General features: G+C 40.2%; 1 protein-coding gene across 9 annotated transcripts in view; it reads left to right on the top strand.

Moving 5' to 3' along the window:
* Positions 1–26,048, top strand: part of PARD3 (par-3 family cell polarity regulator) — a 609,688-nt gene that overhangs the window by 450,685 nt on the left and 132,955 nt on the right. For 8 of the 9 annotated variants that reach the window (XM_075587739.1, XM_075587740.1, XM_075587738.1 and 5 more), the window contains one exon: positions 7,563–7,820. The exons of the other annotated variant lie outside the window; for it this stretch is intronic. In XM_075587739.1, the coding sequence (XP_075443854.1) occupies positions 7,563–7,820 (258 nt within the window). The remainder of the gene's footprint in view (positions 1–7,562; positions 7,821–26,048) is intronic. 9 annotated transcript variants of the gene reach the window in all.

The following is a 26,048-nucleotide window of genomic DNA, read 5'->3' as shown; positions in this document are numbered from 1 at the left end:
ACCAGATGGGTCTGCAATACGATGCATGCCTCTGAAAGGGGTTCCAGGCCAATCTGGCATCAAAGCCAATAAGCCAAGTCATTATCGCAGTTTCTTGTAATGAATCCATTTGTACACTGCAGTAATTAAAAAGATCTACTGCTCTACAGTTCCAGAGGGCACAATATTACAGCGCCCCTAGGGAAGGTGGAGTTTTCCCATATGCCAGATGACACTGTAGGCGTCTCTTAACCTCCCCTTATAGCATACAGTAACTGCTAGGAACCATTTTTTTTTTTTTCCAATCAATGAATAGACATGTAACAACAAAAATGGTGGAAAAAAGAACTCTGGTGTGTTTTTTCAACACGAAGCATCATCCATTTTAATTAGAAGAAAGGCTAGTGAACACTGTGACAAGTGTCTAGAATTAAAATCATTAATTTGTGTCAAGCTGAAAAGAGACTGCTAATGTGGATTTAGTGACAGCAGGAAAGAAATTAACCTTATTACCGTATCTGTATTTTAGATTATTTTTCTTAATGCAGGCTAGGATTTTCATTTATTTTAGTGACGGGAAATAATAAATTTTCCTGAAAACAACAAATTGTCTTCAAACGACCAGCAGCACAGGGCAAATCAGCGTCTGCAGGAGACTTGCTTCCTGCTTTTATTTTCCTTTTTAACAGAGATTTGTTTCTGTAACAAGTTTATAGCCTTTCAAATAGCTTGGAAAACAATTCTGCTCTAAGGGGCTGAGAAGACACTTTGGTTGAAGCCACAGTCCCACTTATTTCAGAAAAGGGGCTTTCTTTTAGAAGTAGCTTTATTTGATTTATTTTTTCATTCTGCTGACCCTTTATACTGTCTCTGCAGCAGCTTTTAACTCCAGGGATCTATCATTGTAAACTATTTTGCAGAGTCTCCTAAATACAGTGACACTAAAAAGTTTGTCAACCCCAATGATCATTACAGAAATACCATAGTTTTTTCATGATAACCTTCTTGAATCAAATACAGTCTTTTCTTAAATACCTAATTGCATGTCTTTTGAAACAAAATGATGTATGAATTAGATCAGCAATGAGTAATAATTGGGTATATCTTCAAGGGTGCGTTTGGGAGGCCCCACCCTATATAAAGATTAGAAACTTTGAGTTTGGTCTTCACCACACAGGTGGGTGGAAACATGTCATGCCACGGTCAAAATAAATCTCTAAGGCTGCGGTCGGCGGTGCGCGCGGGCCACCTGCCCCTTACCTGCACTCTGGTGGTCCCCGCTACCTCCTCCCTCTGTGGCTGACTACATGCTGTGACGCGTCAGCCGGCCGGAGCTACATGCCTCTGGTGATCCGGAGCGGTGACGCGTCACGTAGTACGCAAGGGAACAAATCACAGATTGGATCCCAGCAGCCTATCTGAAGACAGGTAGTGTTAGCCAATAGGAGCACATATTTTGATTGCGCCCACCCCCCCCCCCCCCCCCCCCCCCCACGTCATGGCTGCGCCTATTAGACCCGTTTTGGCTACGCCACCCGTGCCGAAAATGTTAACTGCAGAGTGCGGTGCAGTGACTTGCACGCGCCGCCGGCAAGCAAGGCGGCCGTGCGGGCGGGTGCAGCGGGACCTTAGCCTAAGGACTTCAGAAAAGCAGTCTAGAAAGGGTTACAAAAACCATTTCTAAGGATTTGGGGCTCCACCAATCCACTGTCAGACAGTCTGCAAATGGAGAAAGTTCAAGACCACAGTCACTCTACCCAGGAGCGGTCGTCCTACCAAAATCAACCAGGAAGTCACAAAGAACGGCAGAGGATTTGCAGGCCACTCTCGCCTTGACTAATGTGAGTGTTCATGACTCCACTATCAGAAAAAGACTGAATAAGAATGGTGTTCATGGAAGGATAGCCAGGAGGAAACCACTGATCTCTCAAAAAAAAACTTTGAGCACAGATTATCTACAACACTTCTGGAACCGTGTCCTTTGGACAGACGAGTCACAAGTAGAACTTTTTGGCCTCGAATGAGAAACGTTATGTTTGGCGAAAACCAAACACTGCGTTCGAACAGAAGAACCTCATACCAGCCGTCAAGCATGGTGGTAGTAGTGTGATTATCTGGGGCAGGGAAGCCCTAAGGTTTTGCAGCCCCCCTCCCCCACACCTACTTCTCTGCTGCGCCCTTCTCCCTCCTCTACCTTTTGTCGACACCAGGATCCAACTTTCATCCAGAAGGGGATAGCTGGAGGTCCCTCCCCCAGCTCCCCCCTTCGCTCGCGTGAAAGTAGAACCCCAGTGCCAACAGTAGGGAGAGTGAGCGCGGGGCTCCTTAAATTGCGGGGCTCAAGGCCATGCCATCTGTGAGCTGAAACTGATCCGAAAGTGGGTCAGGCAGCAAGAATGTTATCCTAAATATACAAGCAGATCTACAAAAGAATGGCTGCAGAAGAAGAAATTCCGCGTTTTAGAATGGCCTAGACAAAGTCTGGACCCTAACACCATTGAAATGTTGTGGCAGGACCTGAAGGGAGCTCTCCATACAAGGAAGCCCTCAAATGTCACTGAGTTGAAGCTGTTCTTTAAGGAGGAATGGGCCAAAATTACTCACAACCGATGTGAGAGACTGACCAGCAGTTACATTAAACGCTTTGTTGAAGTCATTGCTGCTCAAGAGGTGCCACCAGTCACTGAATCTAAAGGTTCACATACTTTTTCACACATGGATATTGAATGTTGAATCATTTGTGGATAAATAAATGTTGAAAAAGTATCATGTTTTTGTGTCATTTGTTGGATCAGGTTATCTTTATATATTATTAAAACTTAAATTAAGATCTAATAACATTTTAGGTTTGAAATATGTGAAACTTCTAAGAGGTTCAAAAACTTTTTCTCACCGCTGAATGTCCACCTGTGTGAATCTGTTCGCATACCTTAAAACTGAACTGAAATTACCAAGTTTGGAATCACTGTTGTATTTTTTCATGGTATATTTATGATGTCCTAATTAGTAGCATGTAATATATATTCAGTTGTTTATTGCTATTGTTTTTGAAGTTGGAAGGGGGTATATTTTAGAATGTAAAGTAATTTTTGATAAAATATATTTTTATTATCAGAAAGGGGGACAGCTTACTTTTATTTTTTTAGAAGTAAAGCCATTTTTAGAGCATTTATCCATTGCTTGTACATTGCTGAATCCACCTTTTGACCTCTTCTCTGCCAGAGGCAATAAACGGCTTGAAATGAGCTCTAAAGTTTAATTGGAGACCCATCCAGCACTGACATAAGGTAATGTTCCTTCTAAAAAACCCAAAAAGAAGCCCTTATAAAAACAAGACACTTGGTGACCTCCAGGTCATAGTAAGAGGAGTATAATGGTGTCCTCTTTCTGTTCCAACCATCTGGATCCCTTAACCATCAGCTGCAGGAGTGATGAACAGCAGGACACTCTCTTCCTATATGTATTATGTTCCCTGCAAGACCATAATATTTTTATACAGTAAAGCAAATGTTTTATTCCCTTGACCTAAATATTTTCTTTGACGCTTCTCGTCTCATGTGCTGTACATAAGTACATCAGCTACAGTATCTTGCTCTCGACTAAAAAAAAAATAATAATTTGAACTTTTGCCATCTACACATCTTACATTTTTTAGAAATGTACCTACATGTTTTTTTTTTTTTTTTTTGTTTTTAAGTTACCAACACCTGGATGTCGGCCGTCTTTATGTGCAATGACTATGGCAGTTGTAGGTCACTTAGTACGAAGTTTCCCTTTTTTATTTTTTTTTCTCCGTTTGATTTCTTATTACCATTGGTGTTTCTTTACAAGAGCCAAAGTAGTGGGCTGTGTATCTCAAAGCACTTCAGTGCTTGTGTGCCATCAATTGCATCACGAATCAACTATGGCTGCCTCCTGACTACTACATAATGACACCTGCTATTTTATCTTCAATTTCATTTTGTACCGCTACAAATCCGTATGTTAACACGCTGAACCTCGGTTTTAGAAAAGGGTGTAACCTGTCTGTAATATAGAATACAGGCTGTAGGTATGCCAGTATAAATCTAGTTGAAACACGGAGATTGTATAGAAGGTTCTTTGTCAGCCGTGTGACGGGTTGCCAGGTGTCCAGAATTGAACTGGACTGTCCTGTATTTGGACACTGTCCAGTAAAAAAAATAGAGGTTATACTGGACATAGTGACCTGACTGTTGCTAGGGGGCTGGGCAGCTTCCTCCATTCTGATTGACTGCATTGCCCAGTAGCAGCCAATCAGGAGGAGGTGTCAGGAGCCCGGGGGTGGGGCCAAGGAGAGAAGGAAACAGCATGGAGCGGAGGTGTGTGTGTGTGCGTGCGTGCGTCTCGAGCGCACCGTAGCTTTCACCATTGTGTCCAGTATTTTTGGAGAAGCCACTTGGTAACCCCTAGCAGTGTCACTATCGATAATTTTTTATTATACACACACACACACACCAAGGTGGGAAAAAGAGGGCAAATATGGCAATATAGCAACAACATGCAGCTACCATTACATGCTGCCATCCTCCTATTGGTAACCAAGGGTAGGTAGAATATGTGCAGCCTGCAGTGCAATTATGAGTCCATGTTTATAACCACACTATAGGTTTACAAGGAGCTGAAATGTGCAGTGAAATGTGTAAGTGCAAAGAGAAGGATGTCAAAATATCTACTGCGGACACTGTTTTGTTGTGTGGAGTACATAAGGCTGCAGCACATATAATTGTTCTAGTTTCCCCGGGAAGTAGCCCTGTAGTGCACTGTAATGGTCCATCAGGCTGGCACCTGTGTATATTCTGTAATCACTATCCGTCAGGGTTGACATTCTCCTTTTTTTCTTTTGAAGGCAGATGTGTGCATATGAAATCCATAGCATAAAATAAGTACTATATCTGGAACACTGGCTTAAAGCAGCAGATCAAGCAATATCCTACATGTGATTTTTTAATAAATCTGTTCTGTACTATGAGAAAATACTTGAAGCATTAAAAAAAATGTTTTAAAGACATTTTTAATGTTTCTAATGTAGGAAGCATTTCCAAAGTGACAGCCCCTTCCCCTTCTGATAGGCTCTGGCTCTTTAAGCCCCGCCCTCACTCTAGCAGAGAACCAATTGTATCTAGTAACTGCCCAGTCACGTAATATTCCTGGACTACATTGCCCATAATGCTCTGCAAGAACTGAATGAAATAACCCGAGCAAGAGATTGATTACAGGAGAAAGGATCGATTTTAACTTAGCTAATCACTTGTCCGTGTGTAGATTGTATTGATGCACACATTGAATGGGGGGAAAAAAATTATATATATATACAGTGTATATATATATATTTTTTTTTTTTAAACGGCAGCTTGAACTGCAGCTTTATTTATTAACAAGTGGGGAAAAAAACACTCTCCTGCTTATTTTCTCAATCGCACCCATACATGGGGGAAAAAAAAGTTCAATACAGAGAAATGTGCCTGAAGCTTCTGCATTTCACTGTGAAGCTGAAAAGCCTTCAGGGCAATGAAAGCTTTCTTAAAAAAAAAAAACAAAAAAAAAAAACTTTAAAAGTGAATCTTCCCTTGTACTCTCATGATTCCTTTGACAGTTCCTGACTTAAAGTATGAACATGTTACATTCTTTATTGAAATCGTCCTGCCAACATGGTAATTCAAGACATTTTCCTGTAAAATGTATGTTCTAGTGTTTTAACCCCTGCTGAAGGTGCCTGCGATTCCTTGCACACACCGCGGCTTGTCAGGGACTTGCTCAAGGTCCCCATTGTGTTTGGACCTAAACGTTGGTAAGAAATTGACATACCCACAAGTGCTCCTATTCTCACTATATACCGTTACTCTGATTTTGTACAGGTGCAGCACATGCAAACATTGTACTAGAGCAATTGTGAGTGTGTTTATGTATTTTCTTTGCTGCTGCAGCTACACAAAGCAACATATCACTACTCCTGTATAAAAATATACAAAGATTGATAAAGATTTAAGAGCTTGGGTTTCCTGTAAAATAAAGTAAACAGAAAAAAAACTTAATGTTTGGTTAAGTGAGTGGATTTGGGCAATGGATTGGTCTATCATACTTAAGTGAGTAGAACCCATATCCATTTAAAATTCTACTTTTGTATTCTGACAAATAATACACCTAGACCCATATCCCCTTTGGATGCTCACATTTTGATCATAACAATGATTCCTTCTCCCCCTTCCTGTCCCCATATACTAGAGATCATCCATGTGCACCGCAACTTCATTTCCGCGTGTGTGTGTGTATATATGTATATACTGTATTTGTGTGTGTGTGTGTGTGTGTGTGTGTGTGTGTGTGTGTGTGTGTGTGTGTGTGTGTGTGACCATGTTAAAAATGGTTTTGAAGCAAAAATGTGCTCATTTGCATGTCATTTCCCAGAATCCCTTGCTGCAGTGGAAGTGCTGTGTGCTGGGTGATAATGGTGAAAGGCGGGGGTTGCAGACCTGTCTAACCCATGCAAATGAGCATACAAATGGAAATATATATATATTCCCCCTCTTGTTCCTATACAGTGGAAGGAATACATCAGAGTGTATAATATTTGTAGTGGAGGACGTGAAATGGGTGAAGTGACGTGGTTGTACTGTAGGCTTAAAATATTTTGCCCAAAGTATTGAACTAAATGACCCATATTTATGAAGACTATAGATAAAATACATAGTAATGCACTAAATAATTTCATATTGGATTCCGCTTTCTGCCTTTTTTTTGTCTTTTATCTGTATATAATGGTATTACAGCAAGGCCACGCTTCTCGGCGCCCTGCTTTTCGGCGATACGGCGGTACCGAGAAGGGGGCTGCCATATCTGCGCATGCACAGAACACCCGGTCCGGGGTCGCTCATGCGCAGAACAGGCTGTTCCGGGGTCGCGCATGCGCAGAATGTTTTTTTTCCGATGTTGCGCACGCGTAAAATGGCGCATTGCCGGTCTGCGCATGTGCACATAAAGAAAATCGCCGGTTCCGCTTTCGGGCGATTTTCGCTTTGCGGCGGGTCCTTAGAACGGAAGCCGCCGCATGACTGGGGCCCTCTTATATTGTATTTCTGAATATGAATTGATTATTTTTTTTTAAGTATTTTTTTTTATTTTTACCCAACACATTATTTAACTTTTCTTTGAGGAACTAGTAAAACTCATGTACTTTGTGTAATTTTAAACACCTCAGGTTCAATGCAACTTGGGATGCCTCAGAACAGTGAGGAACAAAGAAAACAATAGCAAAGAAAAAGAAAAATATGGGTGCTGCAGGCAAAAGGACCTGGTCAGGGTAGCAAAGTATGAGGCACGAGGGAAGAAGCCGAGCACACCAATAAGAGATGCAGTCAAATGAATGCAAAAAGGTCATTTTAATTACTGACAGTCATATAGCATCCAACGTTTCGGTGTCCAGCACCTTCATCAGGGAAATGTAATTTTAGCCGTGTTTATTTGACTGTTGCCTGTCCTAGAATATTGTACTTTTGCTGCCATGTTAGGGTTTAGAAAGCGTCCAGTCTGTTTTGTGTTTTATATTTAATGACTATGTTTTACAGGATTCAAGCCAAGACCCGAGAACTTCGTGAGCGACAAGCCAAAGAAAAGGACTATGCAGAGATTCAAGACTATGCTAAGGCATATGGAACCCTTGATGACCCAACGTATGCCGGGATTGGACCATATGGCACTCTTGCAAGTAGCGGCCCACAAAATGTGAACACCAGACCCCAAAGTCCCAGAGATGGAAAGCAAGTCGAAGGGCTCTATGCTCAAGTAAAGAAACCGAGGAACTCGAAGCCTTCACCTGTAGACAGGTAGGCACCAGACATCAATCAATACTTGCTTTAGAATTCTATGTTCTTAATGCATTTTCTTTTAGCAGCTGGCTGTTCATCATCGGTTAATAAAATAATATTGGATTTTAAAATGCCTTTAACTAGAATACTATTGAGCTCACATTAGTCTTTTTGTAATGGATTGGAACATATTTAATTTTAATGATCTTTGGCGTCTTGCTTGAAATAAAGTGCTATATGAAAGAAGCCTTGTAGTTTGAGCCACATTAGAGCAGTAGCTCTAGTAGTGTTCAGTATGTACAGTATGTAGTCCATACTGTAAGTGTGAAGCTGCTTTCTCTTAAACTGGAGACCTGTGGAACATTAATGTCATCCAATTAATCACAGTTACCTGATCCACTATCCTACTTCTAACATATCTGCAAACTGCATTGAAATCCCACTGTGTTGAAGGATCTGTGTGTGGTTTCTTTATCTTCAGGAAGAATGAGCTCTGAACTGTATGATCAAAATACCCCTAAATATATAAAGCAGCATGTGCATTTTACTAATGACATTTAAATGAATGTTCTCTTGTAGGTTTGTTTGCAATAGCCAGCAGAATTGATCTGTTTTTTTTGTCCCTGTGATATTATAATACTGTGTGTGTGTGTGTGTGTGTGTGTGTGTGTGTGTGTGTATAGGTGTGTGTGTGTGTGTGTGTGTGTGTGTGTGTGTGTGTGTGTGTGTGTGTACATACATACATACATACATACATACATACATACATACATACATACATGAAAAAGTATATGGATATGTTCACTATCAGCCCCAAATTAGTTGATACAGGAAACTAGAGTTTCTCTTCCAACCTTTTCTTCCTGCAAGAAGATAAATTCAGCTGTAATTGACTTCTGTACAAATCTCCTTTCTTGTTGACCTAATTAGGAAAGTTTGCCTCAATTCAGCACTGTAATCTTCCAATTTGACTATTGTTGTTCACCAGCAGATGCCAAATTTCCTACACAACTCTAGAGATCGCTATAACTGAAATGTTCTTTAACAAATGCTGTGCATTTCATTTGCTTGTAGCGATCTCTAATTGGAGAGTAGCAAAGTGATATGTTTAGTCGTAAAGTTAACCTATGAGGCAACATTTCAAAGGCTTTTTTTGTGCTGGAAGGGCCAGGTTATTCTATAATTTCACATTATTTTTGTGTCCCAAAAGTGTGGCAGTGCTTTACAAGTTGTCTAGATTTTACACTTCATGCACATGATGAGGAAATGTATAGTTTAATACTGTAACTATCTCTCAGAATTCTGTATCATCTACATGTTACTATGTACTGTAAGTAAGAGAGTCTGGCTTATTATAATGGCTTACTATTATTTTATTACGATACAGCCCTGTTCCATAAAGCATATCCCTCTCTTTCTTTATAAACCTTCAGAGTTGTTGTTGTTGTTGTTGTTTTTCCTTCCTCTTTGGCTTCTTTTGTTAATGTGACGAAAAGAAGAGTAGGTGGTCGTGTTGGTCCTTCCTTCCATGTAGTACTGTAACACAGGAAGGAGGGGGAGTAGGTGGTATGATACCTTTTATTGGACCAACAAGTAGTTGATATGTTACAAGCGTTCGAACCTCTCTGGGTCCTTCAAGGACCCAGAGAGGTTCGAACGCTTGTTCTATATCAACAAATGTCTAGCTTGAGATCAGCTGTGTGGATTACTAAATCGCAGCCACCCTTTTCCTCCTCACACCCCAGACTTTTTATTTTTTTAACCTTGCATGAACTTCGGGTTACCCAGGCAGTCACCTTGGTCATAATTCTTGGGAGTTGTCTAGTCTTAGGTAGACCGTTTTCAGTTGAGTTATGTTGCTATTGCAGTGGCCTTACCAGTGAGACGGTAAATAAGAAACTAAGCTCTGATAAATTCATTTTCATCTGGTCAGGGTACTGCACATGTTAGGTGGGCCTGAGATCTAGTACATTTAGTGAGTATATGTAATCCTAAACTCATAATCTCACTTAGTATTCAGATGGAAAGTGGTTCTGCTCTTTGAATTTCCCCATAGTTTTTTTTTTTATTTCCTCACAACAAAAATAAATAAATCCTTGCATAACTTTACACTTTGTTTATATCTTTTCAAATGTATATTTTGAACATAAAATGAATAACCAATTAAATTGATATCTTTAAAATCCTGTCAGAAATTAAATATAGTTTAGCGATTCTTTCAACTACGACAAATCACACTTTTGTAAAAAGTTCCCAAAAGGAGCGGGAGAGGGACAGATTTCTAGCAAACGTTTTGCCAAATGTTTGAACTTTTATGAAACTTTGAGTGCTACTGTACGTGGACATTGGCAAGTTTGCACATCCCTGCATAGCACGTTTCTAGCATAGCTAAATGTTTCAGCTCGTATATCCTCAGTAGGCTTGTGGAATTAGTACTGAGTGATGTTATACTGAAGTGATCTTTTTGGTGATAGAAATCTTATTTGACAGCCAAGTGTGACAAAACAATTTTTAACAAAACTTTATTTTAATAGTCTGACGGGAGCAATAACCACCTTGTTCTCACAGTTTTGCCTGTCATTGTTATCACTTCATCACAATGAATACTTTTTTTTTTCCTTGTTAGACTATTTCTAAATCTTTCAGTGCTGATTTTGTGATGTATCATGGATGATTCTTTTGCCCGGTTTTGCCTGTTCAGTAATTGTGAGGTTTCCTTTTTTTATAAGTCCATACATACTCCTTTTCTATTATGGTACTTAATACCCTCTAGAACTAGATATAGCTCAACCCCGTTATAACGCGTTCCGTTACAACGCAAAGCCGCTTATAACACGATGCAAGCGCGGCTCCCAATTTCCGTATTTATGAATACTTTACAACACGATTATTGGTATCTTCAATACTTTATTTACAATGCATACAAATGTACATTATTTCTAACGCGATCCGCTTATATCGCGACGTGATTCTTTGGACCCCAGCGCAGCGTTATAAGGGGGTTGAGCTGTAGTTAGATCCGTGAAGAGTTTTATTTTGATCTATCTTTATTTCACAGGACATGAACCGGAACAAACAAATAAAAACATAAGCCCCTTCTAGTCAGGCTTTTGGATAACTTTAGTTGCGTATATTTAGACACACACACACACACACAACCCTTTCAATGCGAGCTGTTGCTTAACCACTGAGTCAATCAAAGGATTATAAATGCGGAGCTTTCGAAGACCCAAATGAACCATGTTGAAGGATTTCAATCTGGGTTACTGAAAGCTTTTATTATTTTTTTTATCTATTTAATAAAATAAGATACCAAGTTTTCTTCTTTTTGTTGTTGTTTTGTTTCTTTGTTAACCTGGTGAGCTGAGACATGGAATGGGTTTGGTTTCCTTCAACTTCTCCTTTTTGCGTGATATCACTGTACATTTGCACAGCAAAACCCAATTCCTTATCTTCTAACAGGGAAGGGTGGGCTTAAGGTTGAGTAAACACTTGATTGGCCAGCAGCCCGCATCCAGAGGCCTCAATTAAAGAAACAAAATCATCTTTTTTAAATAAAAATACCATTTGTGAGCACATTCATGTCTCCGACAGGTCCACAACCCTGCCTTTCCCCATTATCTCTTTCCATCCAATGCATCAACTGCAGCCAGGGATTGTGGGTAATGAGCACTTATCCAAAGAAACCAAAACAGCCAAATATTGGTTTTAAAGCCGGAATACCGGTTGATGTTTTTTTTGTTTTTTTAACCATTTTTTTTTTTTACATTTGTTAAAAAAGCCGTGTAATACGTCGGGCATAAGGTTATAGGGGTCCATGTTAAAATGGATAGCAAGCAAAAAGTGACAGTGTGAGTACTCATTTGCATGTCACAACCCAGAATCCCTGGCTGCAGTGGAACAGATAATGGGAAAAGACAGGGTTGCAGACCTGTCTGAGACATGTGAATATGCTCACAAGTGGTATTTTTATTTGCTGTACGGTGTAGGGTTTTTATCACTTTTTTGCACACTATCACTTATTTAAGTGTGGTTAAAAGAGGAATAATATATCCATTTTATTTTTCAAATTAGGGATTGCCCCTTGCAGAGTATTTTTGTCCGGTTTAGAGGAATACGGGATTACTGCAATTTCCCTTCACAACTAGCAGTGTGACGTTAACTCCCTTCAGTGCTACAAGGTCCCTGCGTACGATGCAGTGGTGTGTTCTAGAGCATGGGTGCGCAAACTGGGGTGCACGGCGCTTAGCGGCACCGTGCTCTTCCCCACAACATTAAAATGCCGGGGGAGCGCCCGAGGTCTCTGTAGTATGTCTCTTACCTTCTCTCCGGTGGCTTCTGGCGACACATCGCCATGACAACGCGGAGTCTGATGACGCAGCGGGGTCAAATAACAACGTGACGTCAAATGACGCTGCTGATGCCGGAGGAGAAGTAAGGGGGGGGGGGGGAGCAGGCAGGGGGCGCAAACAGTTTGTTCACCCCTGTTCTAGAGTCCTCTTGCCCTTAAACACTTCATGTTAATATTTCTGCTGGTTACAATTGCCACGCCTTCAATAGGAGGGTAAATCAGTGAAAATAGCACTGCAACTAGTCCTCCATGAATGCAGGTAAAATAAAGTATCTGTGGTGACTGATATGCAGTACTGCCGAGTATTACGTTAGACCAGTGAATATACAGCAATTATACTTGTGATTAACCCTAATGTGAGTAAAACATGGTTCTGTTTGAAATGACATACGCGAGGTTACACTGCAGCCTTTTATCTAGCATTGTTTATGTTTTGGATTGTTGTTGCCTAGTTTTTTTTTATCCCAGGACTCCGGCATTTGCTGTTCCTAGTTGTTTTTGGAAAGGGAATAGGAAGGTAACTAATTTCTCTAACTGAAAATGAGCGGTTTTGCCGTCTGATTTTTAATAGGAAATGATGGAGTACTTAGATTTTGGTGGTTAATTCCTTATTTGGAAGCGTATGAACTTTGTAAATGTTTCACATATGCTGTTAAATGGAAGATTACAGGGGAATCCCGTTCAAATGAGTCATCCAATCTGAAACCTTCTTTAAATAGACTTCCTCGCATTGGGGGCTTTGAGAACAAGGGTGGGCATCTCCAGTCCACAGGGGCCACCAACAGGTCAGGTTTTAAGCATGTCCCTGCTTCAGCACAGGTGGCTCAATCAGTGGCTCAGTCAAAGACGGATTGAGCCACCAGTGCTGAAGCTGGGATAGCTTTCAAACCTGACCTGTTGGGATCCCTTGAGGACTGGAGTTTCCCACCCCTGTTTTAGAGAGATGTTCTCTGCACAGAGCCCAGACGTGCGTGCATTGCTTCTGAAAGTATTAATTGCTTATGTTTATTATATATTAGCAGGATATATCTAGCATATCATAGTTACTGATGTTTTTCATCACAAAGAAGAAAGCACATCTACTGGTTCATAGTGTTTCATCCAAACACTAATGATACTGTTCAGAGTTTGTCGCCTGAGATTCATAGTGGGAGACACATGGATACAGCTGCAGTAGACATTCATTTTCTGTCGCCATTCAATCATTTGGCACCTAGAGTGCATTTTCCTCAAAGTATAATTGCAATAAAATAGGCACTAAGCTGCAGTAAATCTAAATAGCCTGCAAATAGTAGGCTAGGCACCCCTAGCTTCTGCGGATGCTTTAATAGACACATAAATACCATAATCATATGTTTTTTGTATTCATTTTCCCACTGTTGGGAAAATGCCCATTTCAAAAAGACCTTTGTGAACTTTATTTTTTTTTCCAATTGTAAGTGCTATTCAGTCATGTCAAAAGGATGTTGTTCAGAAGAAGAAAAGGAAAATAGTTTACCTATTGAACCAGAGTCCATGTTTTTTTTCTTTTTTTTTTTTCTATTTATTAACGTTTGTAAAATGTATTTTTGTGCAATAATCTCCATTAAAAGTTTTGATGCATTCTAAAGGGAAGAGCTGAAGCAGCATATTTTCCCTTCCATTGTGGCATTTTGGTATTATTCCGTTTTAATGGCACATGGATGGTTTGTCTAACTTGACGCTGACTATTTAATCAAAATCTTCTTGCAGTCATGTGCTGCGGTGGCACAATTGGTTAACATTTGAATGCTTTTATTTTTTTATTTTTTTTAAACGCAATCAATAAAAGCAGATAAGGAGGACTTTGTTCACCCCAATCACAGATGTCAGCCTTCAAGAATTGAAATCCATGAGATTTGGGGATTCTGAGAAGAAATTACTGCAATTTCATGGAGAAGTACTGATATTTATCAGTGAGACTCCATTGAAGTCTAGGAGTAAGCTAAAAATCAGCAAAACTAACTCGAAATCTGTGAGTTGGTACAGTATGTGTCCTTCCAACAGCAATCTTCTCTACAATGCTGTGAGAGCTAAATTCATGTTGGGATGCGACCATGTTTTCCCAGCATAACCAAATATCTGTCTCCAAAGTTCCCAAAGATGAGCTACTCTTTTCAAAAGGCCAAGCCGTGACTTCTTTCTTTCCATCCAAGAACCGCATGCTCCAGAGCAGAGTTGTGCAAACTGGGGGCGGGGTGCGAGATTTTACTGGGGTTGGCGGCGCTTACAGAGGCCCCGCGCTCTTCCCCAAAGCATTTGAATGAAATGCCGGGGGGCTGCGTGAAGCCTCTGTAATTTCCCTTACCTTGTCGCCGACGGCTTTGGGCGACTCGTTGCCATGGAAACACTGCATCAAAATACCATTGAGAGCAGGCGGGTGGGCGCAGACTGAAAAGTTTGCGCACCCCTGCCTAGAGTCCCAAGGGTGATGACTAAACTCATACTGATCAACTTCTTCCCCCACCCCCCACCCTACACACAGACACACACACACATCCTTGCTTCTCCACCCCCTACTTTTTTAGATTGTATGTTCATAGAGAACCTTCTTTGTATTGTCTCAGTTTCTTAACTTGTATGTCTCTGTTCTAGAATGTTATTGTCCTCTCTACCACATTGTACTGCGCTGTGGAATATGTTGGCGTCATACAAATATAAGATAAAACTTTTGTAGTGTTTTAAACTGTGTTTTGCTTGGTCATCAAAAGAAATTACAGTGACTGTTGTGGGCAGATGCATGTTGCAAAGTTACTTACATGACTGCAGCGGTTTTCCATTTTGGTTACACATGTGTAAAGTTACATGCATTTTCATGTTCTCCAGCATTTTCTACAGTGGTTTCTTTTGATGCTTAAACAATCCTCTTGTAAATCCTGTTTTCTCCACCCAATATTAGGGGAAAACAAGACAAACATAAAGGCAAAAAAAAACAACAATAAGTTTCATGCTATTATGTTCACAAACATTCTTATGGTTAATATTTAAAACTGTAATATTTAAAAATATATAAAAACCAGACAAGCAGAAGTACAGTATATATTTTTTTAATCACTTGGTTTTTAGCTTAGAAACATTTCACGGTTAGGGAAGTTTGGCTCTTATGTGGCACTACAACTTTACATTTGTAAATTCATTAAGCATAATACATTTTAAAACAAAAATTACAACAGCACAGGATGTCTCGCTTGGTGACTCCTTTCACTTTACTAGAACTTTATATGCTGTTCTAAATGGTCTGATGCTGTTAGCTGAGTTGGTTATAGAGACATTTATTTATTTATAAAATGTTTTACCAGGAAGTAATACAGATTCAATGCTGCCCACCAAAGAAAAATGGTAAGCAATACCTACAGTTACCGGTGCTCCTCGCTCAAGGAATTCCTGTCTAAAGAATCCAGAATTAGTATATAGAGGATGATCCAGGGCACTGCAGATTTTCAAAAGTGAAATTTATTTGTCAGAGCCACACTAGTGTTGCTCTGACAAATAAATTTCACTTTAGAAAATCCGTAGTGCCCTGGATCGTCTTCTATTACCACAAAGTAATACATTGTTACCTCTCGTTTTCAAGTACGTTCTGGGCACAGAGTTATGATGACAATACATGGTTGCATTACATGAACAGAGGTTATACATTACATTTAAATATATTTAAACATAGAATTGGAAAGCAGGAAAGAACCACTTGTCTTACCTTGTCTGCCCACTTAGGGAAGTACATTCGAGAAGAACACATTCAAATGCTAGTTTTGGTGTACAGTGAAGTATAACATGATAGATTGACATTCCTTCTGATGTACATACAATCATAACCAGATGGTTAAAAATGTGTTGACAATGAATTGGGAAATGGCCTTCAGGCCTTAAGAACGATGTGCTTAGCTGGAATTTCACACATACTGAGGTGTAGGAATCTTTTTCAGAAACCTAATGCTGGTGTTCATCTTGTCCTAAAATTGAGTGTTAAAATGGATGTGTTTTCTGTATCTGGCAAAGACATTTTATCTCCAAAGTTATTAATTCAATTATTTGGCATTAAAAAGAATCTTCATTGGAGGAGAAAGCACACAACGAGTCCCATCAATCAGTAGTGTATCTGCTTCACTCAGGAGAGGAACGTTTGTGGTTGCAGTTTAGTCGCTGCTGCAAATCACAAGAGGATCCCACACAAATACAGAATATACAGTACTAAAGAACTGAGAAGGATCATTAAAGGGATCACCTTTCACACTCCCAACATACTTTTCGGATGCCAGAGAACCCAAAACTAGGTTCCTTTCTCATGCCTTCAAAAATACACAGAGGGGCACCAAGGATGTTCAATGATCTCTGGTATTGGGCACACTTACTGAAAAACATCTCTGACTGGGTAGAAAGCTTCCTGAAGTCCTTGGTATAAATACAGTCACCAAAAGGACACCACTGACCTGCTGAACAATCTAGCTGTTGTTGGTCCTTTACCAGAAGGCATCTTGGATCAATCATTGACGTGGAATCGTTTACACCAAAATACCTCGCCAAGAATTCTTGGAGCAGCTAGAACTACCCATAGAGACAATTGTACAACTAACAATTCATACTTTCAACTATTTATCATTTTGGGAAGAGCCCCACCTACAAAACATGGATACAGCCATGGGAACAAGGATATGCAAGCCTGTTTGTCAAAATTCAAAAATAATTTTTTGTCCCACTTGCAGCACCAAACCCCTGGATTATTTCCGTTACATAAAGAATATTCGGATTATTTAAACTCCCAGTCAACACGTTCCCATCCAATTCCACAAAAGTTTTAATGAATTCCATCCAACCATTACCCTGAAACTGAACCATTCCCACGCATTCATTTCCTTGACACCACAATCTACATAAAGGACAAGAAAAGACCGACCTACCACAAACCCACGGACAAATTTAAATACATACAGTATTGCAGTTTACACCCCACATACATTAAATAATCTAGAATTCATAGCCAAGCCATAAAGTACAGCACCTGCAACTAGATCAGATCAGGAGCAACTTCATGCATCAAGGTTACAACCCCCAAATTGCAGTAAATCAAATACACAGCCACAAGTAAAAAGGTGTAAGGGGAATAAAAACGGGTACCAATAGTGCCCCCCTTCAATCCCCAACCGGAAGCCCTAAACCAGGGGCGGCCAACTCCAGTCCTCCAGGGCCCCCAACAGGTCAGGTTTTCTGGATTTCCCTGCTTCAGCACAGGTGGATCAGTCAAAGTCAGAGCCACTGATTGAGCCACCTATGCTGAAGCAGGAATATCCATAAAGGCTGACCTGCTGGTGGCCCTTGGACTATAGTTGCCCACCCATGCCCTACACTAAATAGCCAAGTATCTACAATCAACCCTCTATAAAGATGATATTTTGAAGGAAAAAAAACTACCAAACTTAAACCGTATGGTGTGAAACTTCTTGTCCCAGCCCAAGTATGGCGGCGCATTTCTCTAGCAATGCAAAACAAAAGTGAGACCTGCGCACATATTTACCTACACACAGGACACCTATACTACACACAGGACACCTATACTACACACAGGACACCTATACTACACACAGGACACCTATACTACACACACTTGAGTATAAAATTATAGAAACTTTACCTGTGCCTCATCAATTATTCTACTGTATATCTAATAACATGCATACAGTGCCATAATGGTGAATTGTATATTGGCAAAACAGGACAAATAGTAAGAAAAGACACAAACATGCATCGTACACCATCAATTAGGGGAGAGGAAACAGATACACCTGTAGGGCAACACTTCTGTAGCCCCAATCATAACATCAAGGACATGAAAGGAACAGTTATCAAAGGAGACTTCAGACCACCCAGAGAGAGGAAAACCTGGGAGTATAAACTCATGCTGATGTTTGATGCATTTAATGACTCACCGGGAGTAGAGGACGTGTTCTGATTATGGTATATAAATTCATTGTCATCGTCATTTGAATACAAATGTGCAATGTACGATCTTCCTGCTCTCATAGTGTAGACCAAGGTTAGTCAACTCCAGTCCTCAAGATTCCCCCCCAACAGGTCAGGTTTTCTGGATATCCCAGCTTCAGCACAGGTGGCTCAATCAGAGGCTCAGTTGATTTGAGCCACCTGTGCTGAAATAGGGATAGCCTGAAAACATGACCTGTTTGGAGGGGCCTTGAGATCTAGTTGAGCACTCCTGGCTTCGACCAGTGGTTCCGAACTCCAGTCCTCACAAACCCCCAAAAGATCAGGTTTTAAGGATATCCCTGCTTCAGCTCAATCTGTGGCTCAGTCATTTTTGCTGAACCCCATATGTCAAAGCAGGGATATCCTTAAAACCGGACCTGTTGTGGGTTCTTAATGACTTGCGTTGGGGAACACGGGCCTCGACACCTCACATCTTCACTCTTAATTCCTTACCCATCTACATTTCCTTTTTTGCTTTGCTGTTGCCTTTCGTACCACAATAATTTACATCTGTATGTCCAGCCTGACTAGGATGCGAGCCTTGTATCGGCCTTAGTCTGCATGTACAAATACGCCTGAAGAAGGGACCTTGGTAGTCCTGAACACTTGCACTCTTTCACTACTCATTAGCCATTAAAAGCATGACTTCTACCATACTTTTGAGCATCTATTCTTTTTCTGTTTGGTTCAGGACATCAGAGGGTGACAACAGGTTAGTTCTTGTGCTATCATACACCTCATTTATTAAGCAATATAAAAACTACAAAAGTAGGGGTGGCGAGACGATAAACAATTGAGCTGTATGGATTTTTTTCCCCCTCATTTTGTAATTTTCGCAAGTGTAATCATATATAAATAACTAGGTCTGCTATTGTGACGGAGTGAGACACTTGCTTTCTAAAGCCTTAAACGTGTTGTGTAACCTAATGTGTTTTGTGTGAATCAGGAGGAGCAGTTGGAACAAAATCTGGTTTTGCTGATGGGCGCAGGTTGTTGGATAAAGCACTGTCTATCTATGTTATGAATTCATAGCTGGTGGATCAGCGCTCTGCACTCTGACTGGATTTACCCATCTGCAATAAAACCTACCATCTGCTTTAGAATCTGGACTTGCTGTTCAGCATTTGATTAAAATGAACTTTACATTTTTTACCCAGCTACTCGAACTGTGATTGATTTGCTATTCTGTTGTGATCTCTTCATTTTCCACACTGAGCATTTCCATTGTAGGCTGGCCAAATTTACACATTTATTCAGACGTGGATGCGATTCTTTGGTGATTTTTGGCAAAAATGTGAGTCATTAAAAAAAAAAACACACACTTTAACTGCTTTGGGTTGTTTTTTTAAATATTTTTTTCAATTTGGAACTCGCTAAGCATTTTAATGAACTGCTTGATGCTGGACCGGTCTGGAACATTGCACTGCATGAGTTGTGGGGAAAGGCGAAATGATTGGGTCAGAACGGGCGCTGTTTAATTTCAGGCAATTCATGTAGAAAGTGATGAACGTGCATGAGTGAGGCTTTAAATAGATTGACGAAGAATTTGTTGTTTGCGAGCTAATCGGCTGCTCGAGGAAATGTATGGAGAGAAAACAAAAAAAAAAAATACTTCCTATGTTGAGAAATCAACGAGACCCAAAAATAGTTCTGTCTGTTTTTGTTTATTTCCTGGAAATGAACAATGTGAGAGAGAGCCATCATGAGAGATTTGTGCTGCAACAATTGTGTTTGCTATGGAAAGTGTTGAGTTGAAGTATTGTCTCAAGTGAGATTTTGTTTTGCCACAAGTTGTACAAGGAGCTATCTACAGATCCGTGGTCTCCAGCATTGATGGGCTTGGCAGTGGTCACTGTTTGTTTAGCAGCATTATTTCAGTGCAGAAAGACATTGTACCTCACGTACAGTACATGTGACCCTCGTATGACTCCGACGCCTGCTAGCAAGCATAGAAAAGTACTCAGAAATACTTCCAACTGGTTGTTTCTGTAACAATCTTATTTATGTCTTGTATGTATTTTGGCCAATTAAATGTAGTGTTAAGTTGTAAGTAGCCTTATTGGACCGTGCGTTAAATGACCTTTTAGTGAAATTAGAGTTCTTTGTAGATGAAATTCTAATACACAGAGCTTTCAAAATGTTAAAGGTTTCTTCTTATGAAACAAGTCTGCATCATGGTCTTATACTGATAAATAGTAAAACAAAAGGCATATAATAGATATTTCCTTAGGTACACTAGTACTTTTATATCGGCACATGACTTTCCTTTAGTAGAGGATTAGAATTGAGTAATCTTTTGTTTCCTTTTATTTATGACTGGAATAGCATAGGCTACAGAAAACAGCCTCTCTTTTTGGCAGGGCGTACTGTATAAAATATCAAATGTTTTCTCGTTTCTTTCCTTCACTGCCAGTGTGCTGGAAACAGTGCTTCCCCCATGTTACTTAGCAACCCTCTCTGACAGCTTTATTTATAAGCCTAACTCGCTGTTACAGACTCGTACACCTTGTTTCTGCTTCGGACTCTGCTTCAGAGGATGCATTACCCTCCTTTCCAGGAAGGGAAAGGTCCGCGTCGCCTGTCCGCAGCAGCTCTCCCCTCTACGGCCCGGGTGGGTGGTTTTCCTGTCCAAGGTAGACGCGCTATGGGGGTGCGTGCCCAGGGGCGTCATGGCGCTGGTTCGCCCTCATTGGGTGAATCACTCGCGTGAACTGCGTGTCGCACCAAGAAATCCGTTTCAACTGATTTTTTGCGCAAAGCGCGCCCACTCCTGCCTCCACCCGTGTGGTTTATGGGCGCGGTCAATGCCTTAAGGCAATCTGATTGCGCCCTGCGCGGTCTTACACCATGGATGCAGCCTACAGGGATGCGGGGAGAAGCAACTTCCATGCTGAACTGGGAAGAGGGAGGCACCCATTCTTTGCCATCCTCCTCTGTGTCACCCACTCCATCGGTCCTGTTCTCGTCTTCCCCCTAGTGTTGCCCGCTCCTCAACCCCCCACCCTTAGTGTCGCCCGCCCCTTACCCCACCCCCTAATGTCGCCCGCTCCTCGGCCCCCCCCTCTTAGTGTTGCCCACTCCTCCGCGCCGCCCCCCCCCCCCTCCTTGTGGCGCCTGCTCCTATGTGTCCCCCTCCTAGTGTCACCAGCTCCTCTGCCCCCCACCCCTAGTGTCGCCCCCTCCTTGGCCTAAAGCCAAAACCAAACCACGAAATGTATTTTAGAACCGGTGCCCACCCTTGGTAAAAATGGTAAAGTAAACTTTGCATGAAACAGATGCTTTCTGGTATATTGCTTATATGCTGGTGTCTGACCACTTCCTTTCTAAGGCTGGGTCCATAGAGGGGGAAGCTGCGCTGAGCCGTGCTGAGCCATGTGGACGCTCCGCGCTGAACCCTGTCATCCTCAATGAGGATGTCTTTAGAGGAGGCTTCCACGAGTATCCGCAGGCGTGCTGAGGCGCAGGGATTTTCAGCCGACAGCCGAAACTGTTTCTCAGCGCGCTGTCGGCTGAAAACACCCAATCGGCGCGAAGCAGCGTCTCGACGCCGTGACGTTGACATCGGCGCTTCACGGGCTATTGGCCCAGCGACGTCACTGCGCCGCCTCCCGATCTCGCTCGCTGGCTCGCCTGCCAGTCCATGGAATCGCTCCTGGCCGAGCAGGCAAGCCTCAGCGTCAGCGCGGAGGTGCGCGGCTGGACCCCTCTATGGCCTCAGCCTAAGGGGGATAAAATGTACCTACATAAATATTTCAGATATTTCAAGGTAAGTCCTGTACGAAAGGCTCCTTGTAAGCTGAAGCCTTTCTGAAAATGGCAGCAATGGAACAATACATTTTCTGAATAGATCTGTTGTGTCCCCTGAACCTCTTACAAGTTCCCATATTGTATCTGAAATATGTGACACATGTCCCTCCAAACACATTATATACTTTATAAAGTTTAAAGAGAATATGTATGTGTGGTGCTTGCAAAAACTGTGAATATACAGTACACTTTAATTCAAATGGTACATGTTTTTTATTAGGACAGTACACTTCTAGCAGTGTGAGTAAATATGGTATCATGTTATTTTAGCCAATTACATTTAAAATATGTAACTTATGTTTTCAGTGTAGACAATATTCTTGTGGATTAAATAGTGTGTTTTAGAGGAAGAAAGAATGTTTATGTGAATGTGTAACATAAGCAAAAAAGTCTGCTACACATGCTAACTTTCTCTCAAGGAAACACAAATGGCATTGAACATCGGGACTGATGAAACACTTAATCTGCAGATCTTAGAGGTGAAAAATGTGTCGTTAAGTTAAAGCAAATGCTTTTCTAGGATGTCTATAATAAGCTAGAAAATTGCCTTGTGCGGCTTGTTCCAATCACGAAAGATGAAGTTGAGAATTAATGAGCCATTCACAGTGTTATTTCCTTCTCTTCCCTAATTAATATTGTTAGAGGAACCAATCAGGAAGCATTGTGCAGAACAGTCACTTCTCCCATCACTTGCTTAAAAGATAGTTGTTTTCTTATTGGCTGATAATCGAATCCAGATATTGGCCTCTAGCAAAGTAATGCAGGTGTTCAGAGCTGTTTTTTTTCCTAGATGCAACCACAATTTATCTATAGAAGAAATGTAACACGTTTCACATACTGAAATAATTTGATCATTTAAAATAATCAATTGGATAGGTGGCTTCTTTGCTATAGCTACTGCCTGTGTTATTTAAAAATAGTGATACAGTACTCACGTGTTTAGTAAATCATAGTTAATCAATTAATTAATTAAGTTAGGTCTGCTGAGGAGAGGTACCAAACCTTCAAGGTCATGACATTGTAATTCAACTTTTTGCACTGAACAGATATGCTTCTCTGTTAAAAACAAAATTTTTGTAATCACATTAAGCATAGGATGTACAAAGTAAAAAAACAATTGGCACATGGTGTGTTCTTTAAGCTGTATTATAATTGTTATTTTCCCACTGTACCTGCTGATTGTGTACTTAAAGGAGCAATCCAAGCAATATCCTACATGTGTTTTTTTTATAATAAATCTGTTCTGTAGTATTGGATAATACTTACTACATTTTTTTTAATGAGTTTTAATATGATTATTTTTTGATGTATATAGCAGGTTTTAACACACTTCCCCCAGCAGTGCAAACTTTCCTGTTTTTGTTAATTTGTTGCCAATGTTCCACGCAGTTAGAGCTGCAAACTGTAACAATAGATAATGTTACCTTAGTAATCTAAGAATACATTGTAGCTGCTGACTTACACTGACTGAAGGATTGATTTGAAACTGAAAGGCAGCCATTTAGTGGACCCAGGGATGCAGGATTTTGCTAATCGATCATGGGAGAACCAATCGATCAGCAGCTTAGGTAATTCGTTTTCAATAAAGGTAATCAAAGACTGCATATATTAAAACAAAAAAAGATTACTTATTTGTTTTTATTATTTTTAAATGCCATTTGGATTGACTGCTTAAAGGGGCAATTCCACTGTGTGTGTGTGTGTGTGTGTATATATATCTTTAGCAACCTTTTCCGTTTGATCCTTTGTCTGCTACTAGACATAAAGTAAACACATTTCTATAGAGGTAGTTATAAATGGCCACCACTTTCAGGCTAAAATATACAACTATTAACTTGCGAAATAAACATTTCAAAATTGTGGCCCTTCATTGCAATTCTAACACATGTTCCTAAAGGGAACTGCACCGTGATTCCATACAAAAGTCTTGGCAAATCACATCCCCAGTGATCGGCAGTGAAGAGATGAGCTGATGTAACAACTCGGATCATTTGAATGTGTTGTCTTGCCTGGAATGGTACCTGTCATTTTGTGTGTATCTTTTGATGTGTGCTAAAAGTCTTAAAATAAGTCATTTTGAAATAAATAATAAAGCTGACAAACGGAGATGCAGAAAAGTTATATTTTCTTTTCCCCTTTAAAAGATGTTATTCTCCTAGTTACAGTTTGCTGCTCTGCTGTCACTCCGAATGTTTCTTGTTGCAGTGCCTTGTGGAATTCAGTTGATTCTTTGTCCGCCTCCTTTCACTCTTACAAGGATTTCTTTGAAAATAAGTTTATAAAACAAGTTGTAATATTTGTATTTTCTCCATCCAAAACACATTTGTTCCAAGAATATAGTTACAGGTTGTATGTTACGTGGATATACTGTTCTGTTCAAATGAACAATAGCTTAGTCAGTGAATTGTAGCATTTCTTGTGGCATTTCTGGATTGCTCCTGTTTTTCCACATTTTCTTCAATAGATGTTCCATTACTGTTGCTGCCATTCCATTGTGTCCTTTGTAGGTTGGGGAGACCAGAACAGTTTATGCTTTATACTTTAGTAGTTTCTGTGTACAATTGAATTGCATTTCTTTTTCTGTTTCTTTAGATGCTTCTACCATTTAATTTGTCTTATTGATGGCTTTTAAACATTAAGGTATCACTACAAATGCATGTACAATACTGTACTTCCTACAGCATTGGGCTTAGTAGCGCAATATGTGCAAAGATTCAAATATTGGAGTTTTAACAGAACATTGTGTAATCGAGCCTGCCGTACTTTTGCTGCCTGCCGTACTTTTGCTGCCTGCCAAGGTTGACAATTTGAATAAGGCTCTGAAGGTTTTTTGCAATCTTTAATGGCTGTACCCCATAATCATTCCATTTGAAGTTGCAATTGATATTTGTTGCTATTAAAGTTTGAAATATTTAAAATTATTATAAAAACTCTCGTTTCAATTGTGTGCAATTTTGATATACAAACCTATATTAATTGGTTTAAAGTCAAGCGGAAACAGTGACTAGAGTTAATTTGAAAGTCATGTTAAAAATATAGTTGTTAATTTAGATGAGCCTAGATATCCTAGTTGTAATTTTTGCAATTGTATTTTTTTTTTATCCGTAAGACTGGTGAATATGGAAATATGACCTTAAAAGCCTTTGTTCCAAAGATCTCTAAACGCCTGCTACGAAGGTACCAAATGTGTTTGCGTTGTTTTTAATTAGCTACAGGACTGTGATTTAAAGGTTTCTGAAATCAAAGAGGCTAATTCATTTTTCATCAATAATCACTTGCTTTAATATTTCATCACAACCTGCTGATTTTTCAGACCAGCACCTGAGCTTATGATTCATTATGGCAGCAGACATCATTTAATTTTTATTCTTTTTCTGATTTAGTGATTCGTTCTTTTATGTTAAAGACAATGCTAAAATGTTTTTAACACTCAAATCACTCATTAATCCAAGCGCTTTCAGGTGTATATGTATTGCTAACAATCACCATGTGTTCGTGCCTTTTTTTAAATGCTAGCTTTTGTCTTCATTCAATGTTAATGTACGGTGTGCTTCAAACATGAGTGTCTTATGTACACCTACAAGACCCAATTTGGAAAAGTATATTACAGTAATGATGCAAAAGCAGTCTCCAAAGTAACATTTCACCGTTTGTTGTCCACAATCCGCGTGCTTAGCTTTTTAAAATTCTTTTTCCATTGAAGTTTACAGCTGATATTGTGAGCTGCACGTTGATAAGTGCCAGATAATATACAGTCTGTACTACATTTGCTAGCAATGAATGGCTAATAATAAATGCTGCATGTCAAATGAGGCCTGACACTCAAAATCTAGAAAAGGCAAAAGATCTCCAGTGCTGCAAAACATACTTGATTGCAGTGCACGGGACAAGCAATGAAAATAAGAAAAAGATGTAGAAATGTTACATTATAAAAGGGCTTTTTCCAAACGATATCCTGAGCTTTGCAGCTTTTTTCCTTATTGTTCGTTACTATGATTAGGGAGCGCTCTCCAGCATGGCGACTTTTATAGCTATTGTCATTTGGGCAATAGTTTCTTGCCAAAATCGGTGAAAGCACCCACTTGGCATTC

Source organism: Ascaphus truei, chromosome 2 (genome assembly GCF_040206685.1).
Source record: "Ascaphus truei isolate aAscTru1 chromosome 2, aAscTru1.hap1, whole genome shotgun sequence".
Taxonomy (NCBI): domain Eukaryota; kingdom Metazoa; phylum Chordata; class Amphibia; order Anura; family Ascaphidae; genus Ascaphus; species Ascaphus truei.
This window is presented reverse-complemented; position numbering and strand designations above follow the sequence as displayed.